Genomic DNA, 15,104 nt, shown 5'->3' on the forward strand with positions numbered 1-15,104 from the left:
TCCATGTACTGACCAGGTTCAACCCTGCTAAGCTTCGGTGGGCAACCAGTCTAGAGCTACAGTATTATATGAGTTCTGACATTCATTATCTTTATTTATATTGATCAATTAAATACTGTGTTGCATCCCAAAATTCAATGCAAGTGCAAATTTGATTGCATTCCACTACTTTGCAACAACCACTAAAAGAAGCCTGATCCACACAGGTTGTTTTTTCAAGGAATAGTTCACCCAATTGTCATGTCATCCTAGTCTTTCTTTCTTCTGCTGAACACAAATATTTTTTGAAGAATATTTCAGCTCTCACAATGCAAGTGAATGGGTGCCAAAATTTTGAAGCTCCAAAAGCATATATAGGCAGCATAAAAGTAATCCATAAGACTCTAGTGGTTAAATCCATATCTTCAGAAGTATTATTATAGGTGTGAGTGAGAAACAGATCAATATTTAAGTCCCTTTTTACTATAAATTCTCCTCCTTGCCCAGTAAGTTGTGATATGCAAGAAGAATGCAAATCACCAAAAATGAATGAAGAAAGTAAAAGTGGAGATTGATAGTAAAAAAGGACTTAAATATTCATCTGTATCTCACCTACATCAGAAGCTTATCATGCCAGAGCTGAAATATTCTTCTAAAAACCTTTGTTTGTGTTCAGCAGAAGAAAGAAAGTCATACACATCTGGGATGGCATGAGGGTGAGTAAATGATGAGAGAATGTTATAAGTCTAAACAGTAGAAGAAAAATAACATCAAAGTTATATCAAGTATAACCATCTCTCTTCTTTTTAACAGTGTAGCCTATGTGCCAGCATACTAAGCTCTACTAATTATTAAACTAAGATAATTGAATATGACTATAATTTAATTCTTTAAATAATAAAATATACTTAAATCCTATTAACAGCATTACATGATGATAAATTAATTGAAAGCTAGATTGTAAAAAAATGTTTAATTCAACAGTGTTATAACCTAGATCTGGAAATTGTTTATTTGATCTTATACTGAATATCAAAACTATTCGACATAAAGGCTTAAATACATGGAACAAACTGAACATTATATGAAGGTCCTATTAACCTATATATTTTATGTGCTGCAGATATGAGTCATAATCAAAGAATTATCCACTCCTTTGACTAATACTAGTAGAGATTTCTTGCCATCTACTGTTCAAACTGAGAAATTGCGCATTGTGTGACGACAATTCTTGAATAGAATATTGGCCCCAATATTATATAAGCATTACAGTACGCGCTGGAAAAAAAAAAAAAAAAAAAAAAAAAAATTCAAGTACAAGATCAATAGATACGACAAAAACGCATCGTAATCATTTTATAATCATAATTTAATCAAAACAGACACTCCCTGTGTTATTGTGCACCACCTAAATTACACTACTATGAATTCCACTCTATACAAAATAAGTTCAACAGAATGTTTCCTTCGTAAATTCTCTGAAATAGACGAATTCTCCGTCGTCGTCCACTGAAAGTGCGTGCTGTTTCTTCCAATGCGTTCGCGAGACTGTGGCCCAGATGAAGTAAACAAGTCACGCAACAGTAACGGCTAGCGAAACCGTACCGCAACAGTGACGTGACATCAGAGAGCGCTCAAAACACCCTAGCAGTGGGCTGTGATTGGATATTCTAAGAAGCCGAATGCCGCCTGATTGGCTGAGAAGTGAACCACTGCTGTAAACGGCCATGGACAACAACAATATGCGAGCCGAAATGAGATCATACACACTGTGGTGATAACAACGACCGGACTGAAATTAGGCACATTAGTGCTTGCGGCGAAAGGACAATCACTCCGACTAAATGTCACGGAAAACGGTATATATTTGTCATTATTTTTGGGTGACTACGTTTTCGGATCAGTGTGACCCAACCATAGAAATATGAAACTTACATGAACTAGCACTTACAGCTATTGTTGTTATTTGGGTGTGTCACATGCCATGAGGCAATCAATATTTGTTGAGAACTGGAGAAGCTACTCTTAATTGTACAGGAGAAAAGACGGAAGGAACATCTAGTACTATTATCAGCTGAGTTCAGGAGAGAGGAGCACATTTAAATCTATTGTCCAGGAATTCGTCCAGATCCACAGGTATGTATATGTGAATACTAGTGGATGGTCGTTAAGTAAAATAAATAAAAATACAAATCTTATCATTAAAACCTCTGTTAATCATTTAGAAATCTACTACTTTTTTGCATTATATAGACTATTATTATATAGAGAATTTTATTATATATATCTATATAATAAAATTCTCTATATAATAATAGTCTATATAATGCAAAAAAGTAGTAGACCATTCATTTAATCAACATGGTTAATATTAATAGCTTTAAACTGAATTTTTTACCAGCTCTCACAATGGATAACACATTACATTGCCAACAAGAAGATTTCTGCACCTTGAATGACAAAAATGAATCAAATCTGGAAGAGGCAACCAAAAATCCTGCACAACATCAGGAGCAAACCTTGGCAAGCAGTTCTCCTCAAGGTTAGAACTTCAGTCACATTCCCTCTTTTTCTCTTTTAACACTGTAAATAGTCATAGTGTCGAGAAATTAGTTATATAGATTGACCTACATTTAATTGTTAAAAAAGGACATTTGTCTTACTATGTCCTTAAGTATACCTTGCACTTTTACAGGGCGTGTGCGGCTCTATTCTGAGTCTCAGGTGTATACGGTCAGCCGCTGGCAGGACGCAGAGCCCCAGGACGGAGCATCAGCAGAGGAGAATGGAGGAGCTGGAGATGGAGTCCCATTCAGAGGTCGTTCCCAATCTGCTCCTGCTGCACTGTGGAAAGCAAAGAAGTACGGACGACAACTGAGGAGAATGAGTGATGAATTTGACACATGGCTCGACAAAGGGGTGAGCGAGCATTCAGTACACTTTAAAGACAGCTAGCTGTGAACAGAATGACTTTCTATGTAGTTGTCATGTGTGAGGGTATCGGCTAGTGGCATGTGACCTTTAAATATATACATCCTGCATTTATGGTGGCATGGCTTTATTTACATGAGATGTTGTTTTATTGCTTCAAGGAGGTGAAGAGAGTGAACAGCAGTGGGAGAGGAGCTTACAAACAGACCTACCGAGGATGGTTCTCATTCCTTTGGAGTCCCAATGAAGAGGAGGGCAGAGAATGACAAAGTCTTCTTCCATGCATTAACAACTTTACACACCAGAATGACAGTTAAAAGAGAGAGCTGCTTTCAAAGTAAAGCAGATGAAGGCTGGTCTGATCACCATCATGGCCTTTTTGTAATCAGTGTGCTCAAGCAAAAAAGCACAGAACTACATTCTACCCATTTTTTTCCCCCTCTAGACAAAGTTTCTCTACAAAGCTAGAAATATTGTCAATCTGAGATCACAGAAAAGTGCTGTATCATATTTTACCACTGCAATAACATATTTTTAATTAATAAAATGGTCAGTGTTCAATTTGACAATCTCAAAATGGACAATCTATGAATTATACAATTCATTGGACAATCTTTCAGTACTGATTATAAATGAAAACTCTATTTAAAAACTATTTATTAATATGTATTATTTAAAATTAATATTTGGCAAAGAGATGTGTTCTATGATGTATTTTACAGATTGATAGTATATAGATGTGATATATAGATGTGAATTAGTCAAGCATTTTTGTCTGACTAAAGGCAGGAGCGGTTGCTTGCAAAATGTACAAATAATTCAAGGATTGTGACATCGGATAGTTGTGATGAAGTACAGGTTTGTTATGGTAACAATAATACGGGTATAGTTATTTCAGTTCATTTATTAATATATGCTAGAGTACATCTCAGGTTTGTTTGTTTTCTAATGCCAAACTATTGTGGTGAATAACAAGAGTGAATGAAATCCGTCTGACATCTCTTTCATACTGGTTATACTTGGATGCCACCACAAACAACTTGATATTTATTTGGTACTTTCATAGCTTTGTAATTCATCACTGCCTTTCGTGTACATATTTCTTGATTGTATAGTTGTTTATAGTCTCTGTTGCATTTCTGTTCCTTTAAATTCCAACTGTAGGTCATGTACAGCCTCACTGAATGGCATTGTATGTAAAACAACAATTTTTTTGCCAAATCTGTGGGAAAGCAAATAAGTGCATATGGACAAGTGTTGTTTTCATACTATCAGCCTGATACTTGACGTGTTTTCGTTCCTTTTTTAAGCACCTTGTACATATTCATACTTCTTAACATAGATTGCATAATTGACGAACTGATTACTTTTTAAAATGATCAACTTTTTATTCTATGATTTGTGGTCCAATAAAAGATTTTCTGGCTAAATAATGAGACTATTTACAAGCTTCTAATAATGTGATAATCTTTATTCAAATGTTGCATTTTTTCATTTAACTTACATCATAGATTTGGCCCTATAGCATGTCGTTTCATCTTATGCTATATTACTAGAGTCTCTTTTACAAAACCTTGTTCCACAATTCAGGGCATCTAACCTCTTGATATTGCTTTCACTTAGGTCGAAGTCAAACACCTGGCTATTCTCATTTATTCTGCAAGGCTGCGAGGAACGAGGCAGAACTGAGATGCCTTGCTGCACAGCCCACCTTAGCAGAACCTGGGCAGGGGTCCGACCACAGCTCCTTGCTATAGCCATTACCTCTGGCTCCCTCAAGAGAGCTCCTTTACCCAGAGAGGAGTAGGCCTGGAAGTGAATGCCTGTCTCCATACAAACATCCCTCAGTTCTCTCTGAATCAGCTTTGGTTGACACTCCATTTGAAGGACTGCTGGGGGCACATGGCATGTCATGAGCAGCTCCCTAATGTGCTCTGCAGTGTAGTTGGAGACTCCTATGTCCTTGAATTTCCTGCTGGCATAGAATTCCTCTAGGGCTGTCCAGCTCTGTGCCCGATACTCTGAATGACGAGAATCCCCTTGGTCAAGACCCTCTACCCCCGGCCAGTGCACCAGATAGAGGTCAATATATTCACAGCCTAGTTGCTCGAGACTGCTCAGGCAACCCTCTTTTGCCCTGGGCCCATGGTCTGAAGGGGCAAGCTTGCTGATGATAAACACATCTTTACGGCTAAGTCCGTACTTGGGCAACAGCTCTCTAAGGACTTGCCCTAGATGAGCCTCATTTCCATAGACTGCACCTGTGTCAAATGCACGGTATCCTGCTTGAAGGGCTGTACTGACAGACTGTTTCAGCTGGTCAGTGCCCTGTAGCTTGTATGTGCCCAGACCCAAGAGTGGCATCTGTGCTCCTGACATCAGCGTTACTGACGGTAGCAGGCAAGGCATCGTTTTTTAAATATATAACACTTCAGCCCTGAAAACAAAAAAACCTGTGAAAATAGGGAAATAATTATCTTTTAAAGAAAAGTTTTAGCTGTCTGGTTATTCAGTCAAGACGTTGTTGTAAATGAGAACTTGCCAAGGATGTTGGCCAAACACGCGGTTTGCCGTTTTAGCGGCAATTTTTAGACAAATAAATTCTTGTAGAATACTCACACAACTGACGCAAATAAAGAAGCTGACTGAGTGAGACGGTGCGCAGCATGCAAATAATTACAGCGCGCCACGGCTTCTGTTAGTTAATTTATACAGAACTTCCTACATCCGCTGTCACTCCTTCCTGAAATGGGGTCTTATGCAATTGCATTGTTACTTTCGTGCAGCAGAGGGCGCATTTTTTGACGCCAAGGTGATTTGAAAGGTCAATGTACTTCTCTGTGGTGTGTTGGGGAAGAACAGGCGATGAGCGACATACTTGATATACACTTGCAGTATGCAGTTCAATAAGGCACACAAATCCTTAAAGAATAGACACTTGAAAATTAATAATTTATATTGCGTTTATTGACTTAAACATGAAATACATAAAGCATTAGTGCTCACTGATCCCAAAATGAATATTATTTGGTCTTTACTGCAAAGACTGATAGCATTTCCACAAATAGTTAGAAAATAACACGTGATTTCAAAGATCTAGATCAGACATTTTATTGTGAATCTTTAATTAAAGTTATCTATTGATGTTATAATTGCAAATGCATAAACTCAATTACTAATTTCTTACTCATTTAGACCAGATTCATTATAACCATAAAACAATCTCAGATCTCACTCAACCCAAATGCTTAAGCCTAATTCCCTGTTGTCTGCATGAAATTCTAAATCACCTTTAAATCAAAGTATCTATAATGAATAATCTAAAATGGGTCACTCAGGAAATGGTGCCATTTGTGCTTGAAATATTCAAGACTTTTTTTTGATCAATTCACTTGAAAAGATTACTACTGAACCTTGAAGAAATCATATTTCCACACCTCAGGCCAAAAGAACCAGGACTGTAATTACCACAGACATTAGGGGACTACCAATATTCAAATTAATGGTCAACAAATGTCTTGTCTTTTTTTTAATGGCTGATTCTTAAACCAATTTACTACCTATTTATTGTTACTTCACCTAAGCCAAACCTTAAAACGCTACATTATTTCAACCCCATCACAGTAAGTTTGGCATTTATATATGTAGAATTTAAAGATAACCATGTTATAAAAAAAAAAAAAATAAAAAAAAATATTTTTTCATAAAATGTTCTGTGCCAGCATGTTTAATTCAAAATGTTTTGGATTAGAATGTTTCAGGGTTTAAGTTGGAAAAAAAAAAAAAAAAAAGTCTTAGCAAATACTTTTAATATGTCCCGTTTACCTGTATTCACCCTAATATGATTTTTTTTTTTTAATAAAGTATGCACCCCAACATGTGTTCGCTGATATTTTGTATGTAAACACTTTCATTACACACTGATTAAAACAAATCAAATAATGTTTGTATCCTGTTTATTATGAATAGTACATTTTATGGGCATGCTCAGCATACAAGTTGCACTGTTTCCTGACTGAGAATGACCCATATCTCTAAAGAAATTCTCTAAATGTTTTCTGTGGCTTGTACAGCAGTTTAGACAAACTTTTTACGGTCCAAAAAAAAACTCTGATGATTCCTGGAGTCTTTCAAAACCATTCACTGCCCCGTACATTTTGTTTATTATAATTATAAATAGCTTGTTTTGGAGTTTGCTAACCTTGTGACAACCAGTGAAGTATATTGTTTATTTTCACTTTCTAAAGGTATTAGCTGACTGAAAATCTATAATGGACCATTAACAAAGTTATAATAAAGGTTGATCATTTCCATACTATCGGGCATCTCCTAATAACCTCTCATTCAACTGTTTTTACACTGCTGACTTTGAGCTTTTTTATACTTGCGTTCAAATGAGGCCTGTAATACTGCAATACGATGTAATACTTTAAATGTCTGCAGTTCCTTCTGACTAATCTTCCCTTCCTGACCAAAAACACATTTAAGACAGTTCATGCCAGAATATGAATACATAAAATAACATGCAACAAGAAAAACAGAAGTCCAAACAGTCCACTTTCAAATATTACTTACCTTCACTTTTAACTCACCAATCCTGATAAACCTCACAACCTGTGTGGTCCACTGCTACAGTCATTTGAAACAGGGACTCAAACAATCATTCATTGAGAAAGAACTGGAAGACACAGTATTTGGAACTGACTTAGGTTTAAATTACTGCCTTTTGGCCTTTTATATGATGGGATCAAGTGGAGACTGGAGAGTGAAGTTTTACACGGATCTATTTGGCACTTTACACATGAGTGATCAAGTCACAGAACATTTGTATTATACGAATGATAACGTGAGCGAGAGACATGAGGTAGAAATTAAGGAGACTCAAAAACTGGTGACATAAAAAACGGTGTCTGAGTCAGTCGACATTTTATTCAGGCGGATAGATGGTCACAACGACTGGCAGAACATGAACCTGTTTAAATAGGTTTAATCAAAGCAAGCATATATTTCGAACAATTTGCAAACAACCGCAAAGCTGCTCGTTTGAACAATATAATAAAGATAGCGGTTTCGGATCAACAGTCGAGAAACAGGCTTAAAGACTTACATTTTAAACAGATTTGTACGTTAACAATGAAATCGTAGGCAAACAGCAGTAGTACAAGTAGGACAGAAAACAATGTTGAGTATTCAGTAATATTTTCAATCACAAGAACGTCCATTGTAATGTGATGCCAAAATAATCTTTATAATCATTAAAAACTACTTTGTCAGAGTCTGCGGAACCGGCAAATGAGCTAGTTTCAAATACAATGTAATTTCGAAATACAGTGTAGAAGTTGCTTTAATGAATCAAGTGTTATTTATTTATTAGACGGTCAGCGAGTGGTTGATCATTTGTTTTTTTCCGAGCTTCCTTTGACCGGTGGTGCTTTTTCCTACGATGTGATGGCGAGTCCGAAAGTTGAGCAGCTGGTGGATGTGATGTGCTCTGTTTGCCATTAGGATGTGATTGGTTGATCAGTCAGTTAGCATATGGCTCCGCCCACAACCACCTCTTGACCCATTTCCTCTGTTCCTTCCCACTGTTTTATTTTTCCTTTCTCGCTCATCGAATATTCTACCAATAACATAGCAAATTCATTTGTCCAGGGAACAGATTCGATCAAGAATAAATTTGGATTCAAAAAAGAAAAACAAAACAAAAGACAACTGTTTCGATGTAGGATAGGACAGCATCAATACAATTTGGTTACTCTCTAATCTCAAGGTAAGATATTCAGTGTTGCCTCTGTAACTCATGCAAAAGACGGTGAGGGGGGGGGGGTACGCTGGTAAACATTAAACAACTTAATTTCAATGTTGGATAGACACTTCAACTTTGTACTTCTGTTGAAAAATCATCTAATGAAAAATAAAATTACGATAACCTAAGCATACTGTTTTTCTTAACTCAAACATACAGGCGATCTTTTGTGTTGTAGAACCTCAACTGACGTGCATGCAAGAGTAAACTAAAAATGTTAAGTGATTAAAAGAAAAAACAAGTGTCTTAAGAAAATATTCAAAATGATATTGTGGTTAAATATAGTACGACATAATATAAAACAGAGGAATATATAACTTCCTATTTGCCATTCCTTCATTGAGAAGAGGTAAATCTATTAATTAAATGAGTACAGTATTAGCTGTTTAACCTGTTGTCTAAAATAGCTACAACCATCACAGATTACTACAAAATTAATCACTAACTCCCTGAAGGTACGTCCCTCTTAGATTACTTGTCTCCTAAAATAATACAAAAGGGACTGACAGATTTCCAAGACAATGCACTCTTAGTAGCTACGGCTGAAGCCATTGCTGTACTTGTCCTCCAAATAATCATCCTTATCAAAGCCTGAGCCAACAGAGTAGCGTTGATAGTGGGAGGAAGCAGTGGCGGAATGGGAAGGGGGCCCAGAGCCAGCGCCACTGCGGGCAAAACCGCGGCCATAGCTGGCAGAAGAGGGTGGAGGGGGAGGCGGTGGCAGAAGAGAGCGGCGACCAAGAGGGCTGCGTTCACGGTAGTAGCGAGCAGCGAGGGGAGGAGTGATCGGTCTTTGGGGAGGCGGAGGGCGTCGTTCATATGGATCCCGATCGTAAAAACGAGGGGAGGCAGCAGCGTACGGGTCATGGCGAAGGCCCCTCTCATACACGTCGCGCTCGTAGAGGGCACGGGGTGGCGGTGGTGGGAGAGGAGGGGGTGGAAGTCGGCCACGAGGTGGATAGTAGTCACGGGGCGGCGGGCGTGGGGGGAGAAAGTGAGGATGGTGGTGTGGGTGAGGTGGATAGTGATGTGGGGGAGGGGGAAAATAGTCCTCCCCCCGGCCATTTCTGGACGGGTTACTGCGAGAGAGGGAAACAAAGATCTTTTGGCCCTCCACTTTAGAATGATTAAGCTCTGAAATGGCATCCAGAGCATCACTTTCTCTCTGCATATGAACAAATGCATAATTCTTCACAATATCGCATTCCACCACCTTGCCGTATGGCTGGAAGAGCTCCTTGATTTTGGCTGCAGTGACACCTTCAGGAACATTGCCCACGTAGATCTTGGTGGCATTGCGTACCTTGGTGGTGGCATATTCTACAGTGATGTGGGAGCCGTGGAGCTCATGCTTGTGCAAAGCGGAGACAGCCTTCTGCGCTGCCTCTTCCTCATCCATGTGCACAAAGCCATAGTTTTTCAGAATGTCACAGTCGGACACAGCACCATACTTCTCAAACAAAGCACGAAGCTCATCTTCAGTGGTTGCTGAGGCTACGTTGCCAACAAATATCTTCACCATATTGGATGGGAAGAACAGCAGTATTGTTTGTTAAATTGGTCTTTGGTTAATTTGCACGTGGAAGGTCTCGAAGATGGGAGTTTCTAAGAGGAAAAACAAATTCAAATTCAAAACAGGAACATTTATGCAAATCAACTTTAAACCTTGAATTACAAAATCAAAAAGCAGGCTGGAGAAACTACAACTGTCCTGTTGCTACGTAATTGACCCTTTTCAGATTAGCGCCATATTTTTGACGGGAATGAAAACGAGGCTGTGAGGGATATAAAATCTCTCTTCAATAGGTTGTAATATAAATATAAATCAATGAACGTCGTAGTTTCACTTTCAAAAGGCTATGACGCACAGCCTAATTTTCGACGATTTCACATACGCTTCAAAGTTAATAATGATTTATCACTGCGTTGACGAGGAGAGATTAATGGCGGATAAAAATGTGTGAGTTTAACTATTTTGGAGTCAAACTGACCAACGCAGCTAAACAAGGCTTGCGCCCTAACGCTAGGACCAAGGAAGTGGCTGAAGCATTTCAGAGAGAAAGGATATTACAATCCAAAACGAATCAGTAATTCAATTGCGCAGATGCTAAGAAAATAATAGTGTAATATAAGTATGTGTTCTTAAATTATGATATGTTCTGTTTACATGACTAGCATTCGATTGAACTCGCGCATTAGCCGATACGGCCATTCAAACAGTGTACAGCTATTACTCAAACAGTCGTGTCGCACTATTAACATACTCGACAGGCACATAACGAAGAAAACGTTTCTGAAATATATGTCTATGAGGCGTTTAATCTTTATAACTCACCTTCAGATCAAATTTGTAACGAAGACGCGGATCAGCTCGCTGATAATGGACGATGATGACGACGCCCAGTCGCTTCGTTTAAGGGTGGGGGAGGTTTACTGCAGTTTCAGTCGTCTGCGAGTTAGCGCCCTCAATTGGTTGACTCCAGAATTACATAATGAATCGTTGAATCCGGTGTCGGTTCATTTCGATGTGGGTTCTGTAGGTCCTCCTCACAATGCAAGTGAATGGGTACCAAAATATTTGAAGCTTCAAAAAGCAAATTAATGCAGCATAAAACAATCCATATAACTCCAGTGGTTAAATATAAGAAATATGATAGGTATGGGTGAGAAAGATGAATATTGAATCATTTTCTACTATAAATTCTCCCTACTCAGTTGGCGATATGCACATAGAATGCAAAAATGTGAAAGTGGAGTGGAGATTGATAGTGAAAAAAAAAAAATGGGGGGGGGGGGGCTAAAATATTTATCCGTTTCTCAACCGCACCCATCATATCACTTCTGAAGACAAGGATTTAATCACTGAAGACTTATGGATTACTTTTATGCTGTGTTTATGTACTTTTGGAGCTTCACATTTTTCAGTTAAAATGTTACCTAAAATATGTACACCTTCATGATAAAACATTGCATAACATTTATTCAGCTCATGAGTTAATGTTACTGATGATCATTTTTTTTAAAAAGTGCATAAAAAATTTAACCTGATCAAGTAAACAAAAAAATATCTGTTAAAATGATGGTAAATTCTCTTGGTGATCTCTTGTTGCCAGCTAAATAAGCATGATACAGATTTGCCTACTTCTGTGTGCTGAGGTGAAAATGTTTAAGAAAGTATATAGTTTTATTTGTATTGCATGCTCTTTAAATCAATTAAACAACAAAAAGCAATTTCATATGTTGCTGAAAAGTGAAACAAAGAAAACAGCAATGATATATATATATATATATATATAAAAAATACATTTTTCATGAACTTGAACACAAATCAACCCATTTCTGGTTTATTCATATAATAATATTAATAATTATCTTCTCCAGAGAAAGGCAACGAAACAGACTCATTCCAGTGCAGCAGATTAGATCCAACCAGCAATTCTTAATTACACTACAATCCACCAATAATTACTTAATTGGCCCTTAATTAGTTTCAGCTATATAACCCCTGCAGTAGAGGGGAAAAAAACAAAAACAACAACAAAAAACGAATTGTCTGGGTATAGTGCTATGAGGTGATTCACCTCCAGAGCACTGATGGTTCAAGTCAATACTTCCATTTCTGCTTAAATAAGACACTGTATTGTGATGTAGAAAAGGGCCAGAGGTAAAAGATAAGCTTTTCTGAATCAGAACCAATAAAAGCATGATACGCTCAATTACAGCTCTACTGAATGTGCCTGAACACTTGGAATTTTCGATGCCCATCATTATTTTGTGTTGTACATTGTGTCAGATCGCCAATCTCTCTCTCTCTCTCTGCTCATCACAGGTAACCTGGAATTGGAAGCAAAATCAAGTAATACGGTGGTTTACCATTGTTTGTGTTTAGGGTTGAACAAGGGATAAGGATCAAGGTATGGGGGGAAAGTTACAGCATTCAATGACAGTAGCTGGTTTCTGTTTCAATAGAAATCTCTGGAAAACCGTTCCAGTTAACACCAACCTCTTGTCACTGTCTCTTTACTCTTTCTGAACTGAGGACAATTGTGAGGTCCAAGAAAAACCACAAAACTTGAACAAGATTGCCACAAATAAAGGGTAACTCAAAGTAGGGAGGAGGGGGTGATAAAGGAACAGAAAACCAAAACCAAGACAGAAGACCCCCAAAAATAAACCCCCTGAAAATGTCAATATGCACAAATGTCCCCACAAACCTGTCTTCCACCTTCTCCCCCTTTACAGCCTCTAGACTCTTATTTGCTGCCATAGAGCTTATAACTCTAATGATTTATTTCCACAGTGCCTCCTCATTCCTAATTTACAGGCTGCAACCATTCCTTAAGATCTCATCTTTTCCACTGAAATCCTCATCCTCACAGTTTTAGTTCATTGGCAATTTTAGAAGCGATGTTCTTGAAGGCGATGGAGGTGCCAGAGATCCTTTTGAAGCGCACCCCATTGAGCGAGAGGCGGGGTAGCTTGCACACCTCCATCTCCCATTGGACAAAGTCATCGTGCGTGGGGTTGCCCGCAACACATAGGAGCATGAAGCGCTCACGCAACTCGTACTCGCAGCTGTTGGAGTCCAGAACTTTACGGATCTCCTTCATCATTTCATTGGGCTCCATGGAGGAGGTGGTCTTCATGCTCCAGGTGAAGCGTAGGGAGCGTGGTTTGGTGTCCTTGGAGGCCTGGGTGGATGAAGGGGTGCTGGATGCTGGAGAAGAGGAAGACAGTGAGTCCTTGTTTTCGTCTCCTGGCAGCCCTTTCTCCATCTTGTCTGCTGTGCTCAACATGGGTCTTTGGTGAAAACGATGAGAGGAGGTACAAAAAGGAAAATAAAGGTAAACAAGAGGAAGACAATTAAACACAAACAGAAATTGATCTAACAAACCGATCAGCCACAACATTAAAACCACATGCCTAATATTGTGTAGGTCCCCCTCGTGCCACCAAAACAGCACCAACCCACATCTCAGAATAGCATTCAGAGATGCTATTCTTCTCACGACAATTGAACAAAGCAGTCAGTTCGAACCAGTCTAGCTATTCTCTGTTGATCTCTCTCATCAAAAAGGCATTTCCATCAACAGAACTGCCACTCACTGGATGTTTTTTGTTTTTGGCACCATTCGGAGTAAATTCTAGAGACTGTCGTGCGTGAAAATCCTAGATGTCAGAGATCAGCAGTTACAGAAATACTCAAACCAGCCTGTCTGGTACCAACAATCATGCCACAGTCCAAATCACAGAGATCAACATTTTTTCCCCATTATGATGGTTAATGTGAACATTAACTGAATCTCCTGACCCATATCTGCATGATTTTATGCACTGCTGCCACACAATTGGCTGATTAGATAATCGCATGGATGATTGTAGGTGCCAGATAGGCTGGTTTGAGTATTTCTGTAACTGCTGATCTCCTGGGATTTTCACATACAACGGAGTCTAGAATTTACTCAGAATGGTGCCAAAAACAAAAAACATCCAGTGAGCGGCAGTTCTGTGGATGGAAATGCCTCGTTGATGAGAGAGGTCAACAGAGAATTGTCAATTTAAACCAGACTGGCCAAGGTCTACGGTAACTCAGGTAACCACTCTGTATGATTGTGGTGGGTTGGCGCAGTTTTAGCGGCACAAGGGGGACCTACACAATATTAGGCAGGTGGTTTTATTGTTGTGGCTGATCGGTGTATAGAGAAGCTCTGGTGATCCAAGCTGTCACTTGTACAGTGCATTCATAAAGTATTCAGACCCCTTCAACTTTTTCACATTTTGTTATGTTGCAGCCTTATGCTAAAATGTTTTAAATATATATTTTTTTTCACATCAAATCTACACTCCATAATTTAATTTAAACCAGATTTTTTGATAAATATCACACTGACATAAGTATTCAGACCCTTTGCTATGACACATGAAATGTAGCTCAGGTACATTCCATTTCTCTGGATCATCTTTGAGATGTTTCTACACTTTGACTGGAGTCCACCTGTGGCAAGGTCAATTGATTGGACATGATTTGGAAAGGCACACACCTGTATATAAAAGGTCTCACAGCTGAAAATGCATATCAGAGCAAAAACCAAGCCATAAGGTCAAAGGAACTGCTAATTGAAAGGATTTTAGCATAAGACTGCAACATAACAAAATGTGAAAAAAATGAAAGGGTCTGAATACTTTATGAATGCGCAGTACAACGTACTCATTTTTTGCTTCAACACATTAGGACCGAATGTTTTTATCATCAACACAAACACACCAACATGGTGCTATGGTGGAAGACTACAATGCAGTCAAAATAAAGACATCCACTAAAAAATAAGGTGTTTGGGTAAGGAGAAGAATATATAAAAGATACAATTAATAACATTTATTAATAACA

At 38.4% G+C, this 15,104-nt stretch overlaps 5 protein-coding genes across 16 annotated transcripts in view; 1 reads left to right on the forward strand and 4 right to left on the reverse strand.

Annotated features, from left to right (window-relative positions):
* LOC127430497 (sodium/calcium exchanger 1-like) overlaps window positions 1–2,739 on the reverse strand; it is a 108,636-nt gene extending 105,897 nt beyond the window's left edge. The window contains exon 1 of the mRNA XM_051680303.1: window positions 2,660–2,739. The gene's annotated coding sequence lies outside the window, so the exon portion shown is untranslated. The remainder of the gene's footprint in view (window positions 1–2,659) is intronic.
* On the forward strand, window positions 1,349–4,333 carry bada (BCL2 associated agonist of cell death a). The gene is made up of 4 exons (XM_051680321.1): window positions 1,349–2,115; window positions 2,381–2,521; window positions 2,675–2,898; window positions 3,072–4,333. Exons 2-4 carry the CDS (start codon window positions 2,389–2,391, stop codon window positions 3,174–3,176), a joined length of 462 nt encoding a protein of 153 aa, XP_051536281.1. The 5' UTR covers window positions 1,349–2,115; window positions 2,381–2,388; the 3' UTR covers window positions 3,177–4,333.
* A 33-nt stretch (window positions 4,334–4,366) lies between these two features.
* On the reverse strand, window positions 4,367–6,525 carry zgc:110782 (uncharacterized protein LOC541358 homolog). 4 transcript variants are annotated; one of them, XM_051680317.1, is made up of 2 exons: window positions 5,530–6,525; window positions 4,367–5,347 (listed from the first exon to the last, which is right to left on the reverse strand). In XM_051680317.1, the coding sequence occupies exon 2, from the start codon at window positions 5,317–5,319 to the stop codon at window positions 4,450–4,452; it is 870 nt and encodes a 289-aa protein (XP_051536277.1). In that variant the 5' UTR covers window positions 5,320–5,347; window positions 5,530–6,525; the 3' UTR covers window positions 4,367–4,449. The 4 variants fall into 4 exon arrangements, with proteins under 4 accessions (XP_051536277.1, XP_051536278.1, XP_051536276.1 ...); XM_051680318.1 differs by having other exon boundaries at window positions 5,453–6,525; XM_051680316.1 differs by having other exon boundaries at window positions 4,367–5,363; window positions 5,453–6,525.
* Window positions 6,526–7,812: 1,287 nt separating this feature from the next.
* Window positions 7,813–11,193, reverse strand: zgc:77262 (uncharacterized protein LOC402952 homolog). Its single transcript, XM_051680314.1, has 2 exons — window positions 11,052–11,193; window positions 7,813–10,321 (listed from the first exon to the last, which is right to left on the reverse strand). Exon 2 carries the CDS (start codon window positions 10,236–10,238, stop codon window positions 9,246–9,248), a length of 993 nt encoding a protein of 330 aa, XP_051536274.1. The 5' UTR covers window positions 10,239–10,321; window positions 11,052–11,193; the 3' UTR covers window positions 7,813–9,245.
* Window positions 11,194–12,033: 840 nt separating this feature from the next.
* Window positions 12,034–15,104, reverse strand: part of LOC127430498 (serine/threonine-protein kinase MARK2-like) — a 60,740-nt gene continuing 57,669 nt past the window's right edge. For all 9 annotated transcript variants that reach the window (XM_051680312.1, XM_051680308.1, XM_051680306.1 and 6 more), the window contains one exon: window positions 12,034–13,516. In XM_051680312.1, coding sequence (XP_051536272.1) covers window positions 13,090–13,516 — 427 coding nt within the window. In that variant the 3' untranslated portion in view covers window positions 12,034–13,089. The remainder of the gene's footprint in view (window positions 13,517–15,104) is intronic.

The sequence above is a fragment of the Myxocyprinus asiaticus genome, chromosome 40, assembly GCF_019703515.2.
Source record: "Myxocyprinus asiaticus isolate MX2 ecotype Aquarium Trade chromosome 40, UBuf_Myxa_2, whole genome shotgun sequence".
NCBI classification, from domain to species: Eukaryota; Metazoa; Chordata; class Actinopteri; order Cypriniformes; family Catostomidae; genus Myxocyprinus; species Myxocyprinus asiaticus.

Bases quoted from the DNA above. Each gene is read 5' to 3' on its own strand.
- bada (XM_051680321.1), top strand. From the start codon at position 2,389: ATGGATAACACATTACATTGCCAACAAGAAGATTTCTGCACCTTGAAT. The intron at 2,522-2,674 runs GTTAGAACTTCA...GCACTTTTACAG, and splicing joins GGCAAGCAGTTCTCCTCAAG to GGCGTGTGCGGCTCTATTCT. The intron at 2,899-3,071 runs GTGAGCGAGCAT...TATTGCTTCAAG, and splicing joins ACACATGGCTCGACAAAGGG to GAGGTGAAGAGAGTGAACAG.
- zgc:110782 (XM_051680317.1), bottom strand. From the start codon at position 5,319: ATGCCTTGCCTGCTACCGTCAGTAACGCTGATGTCAGGAGCACAGATG.
- zgc:77262 (XM_051680314.1), bottom strand. From the start codon at position 10,238: ATGGTGAAGATATTTGTTGGCAACGTAGCCTCAGCAACCACTGAAGAT.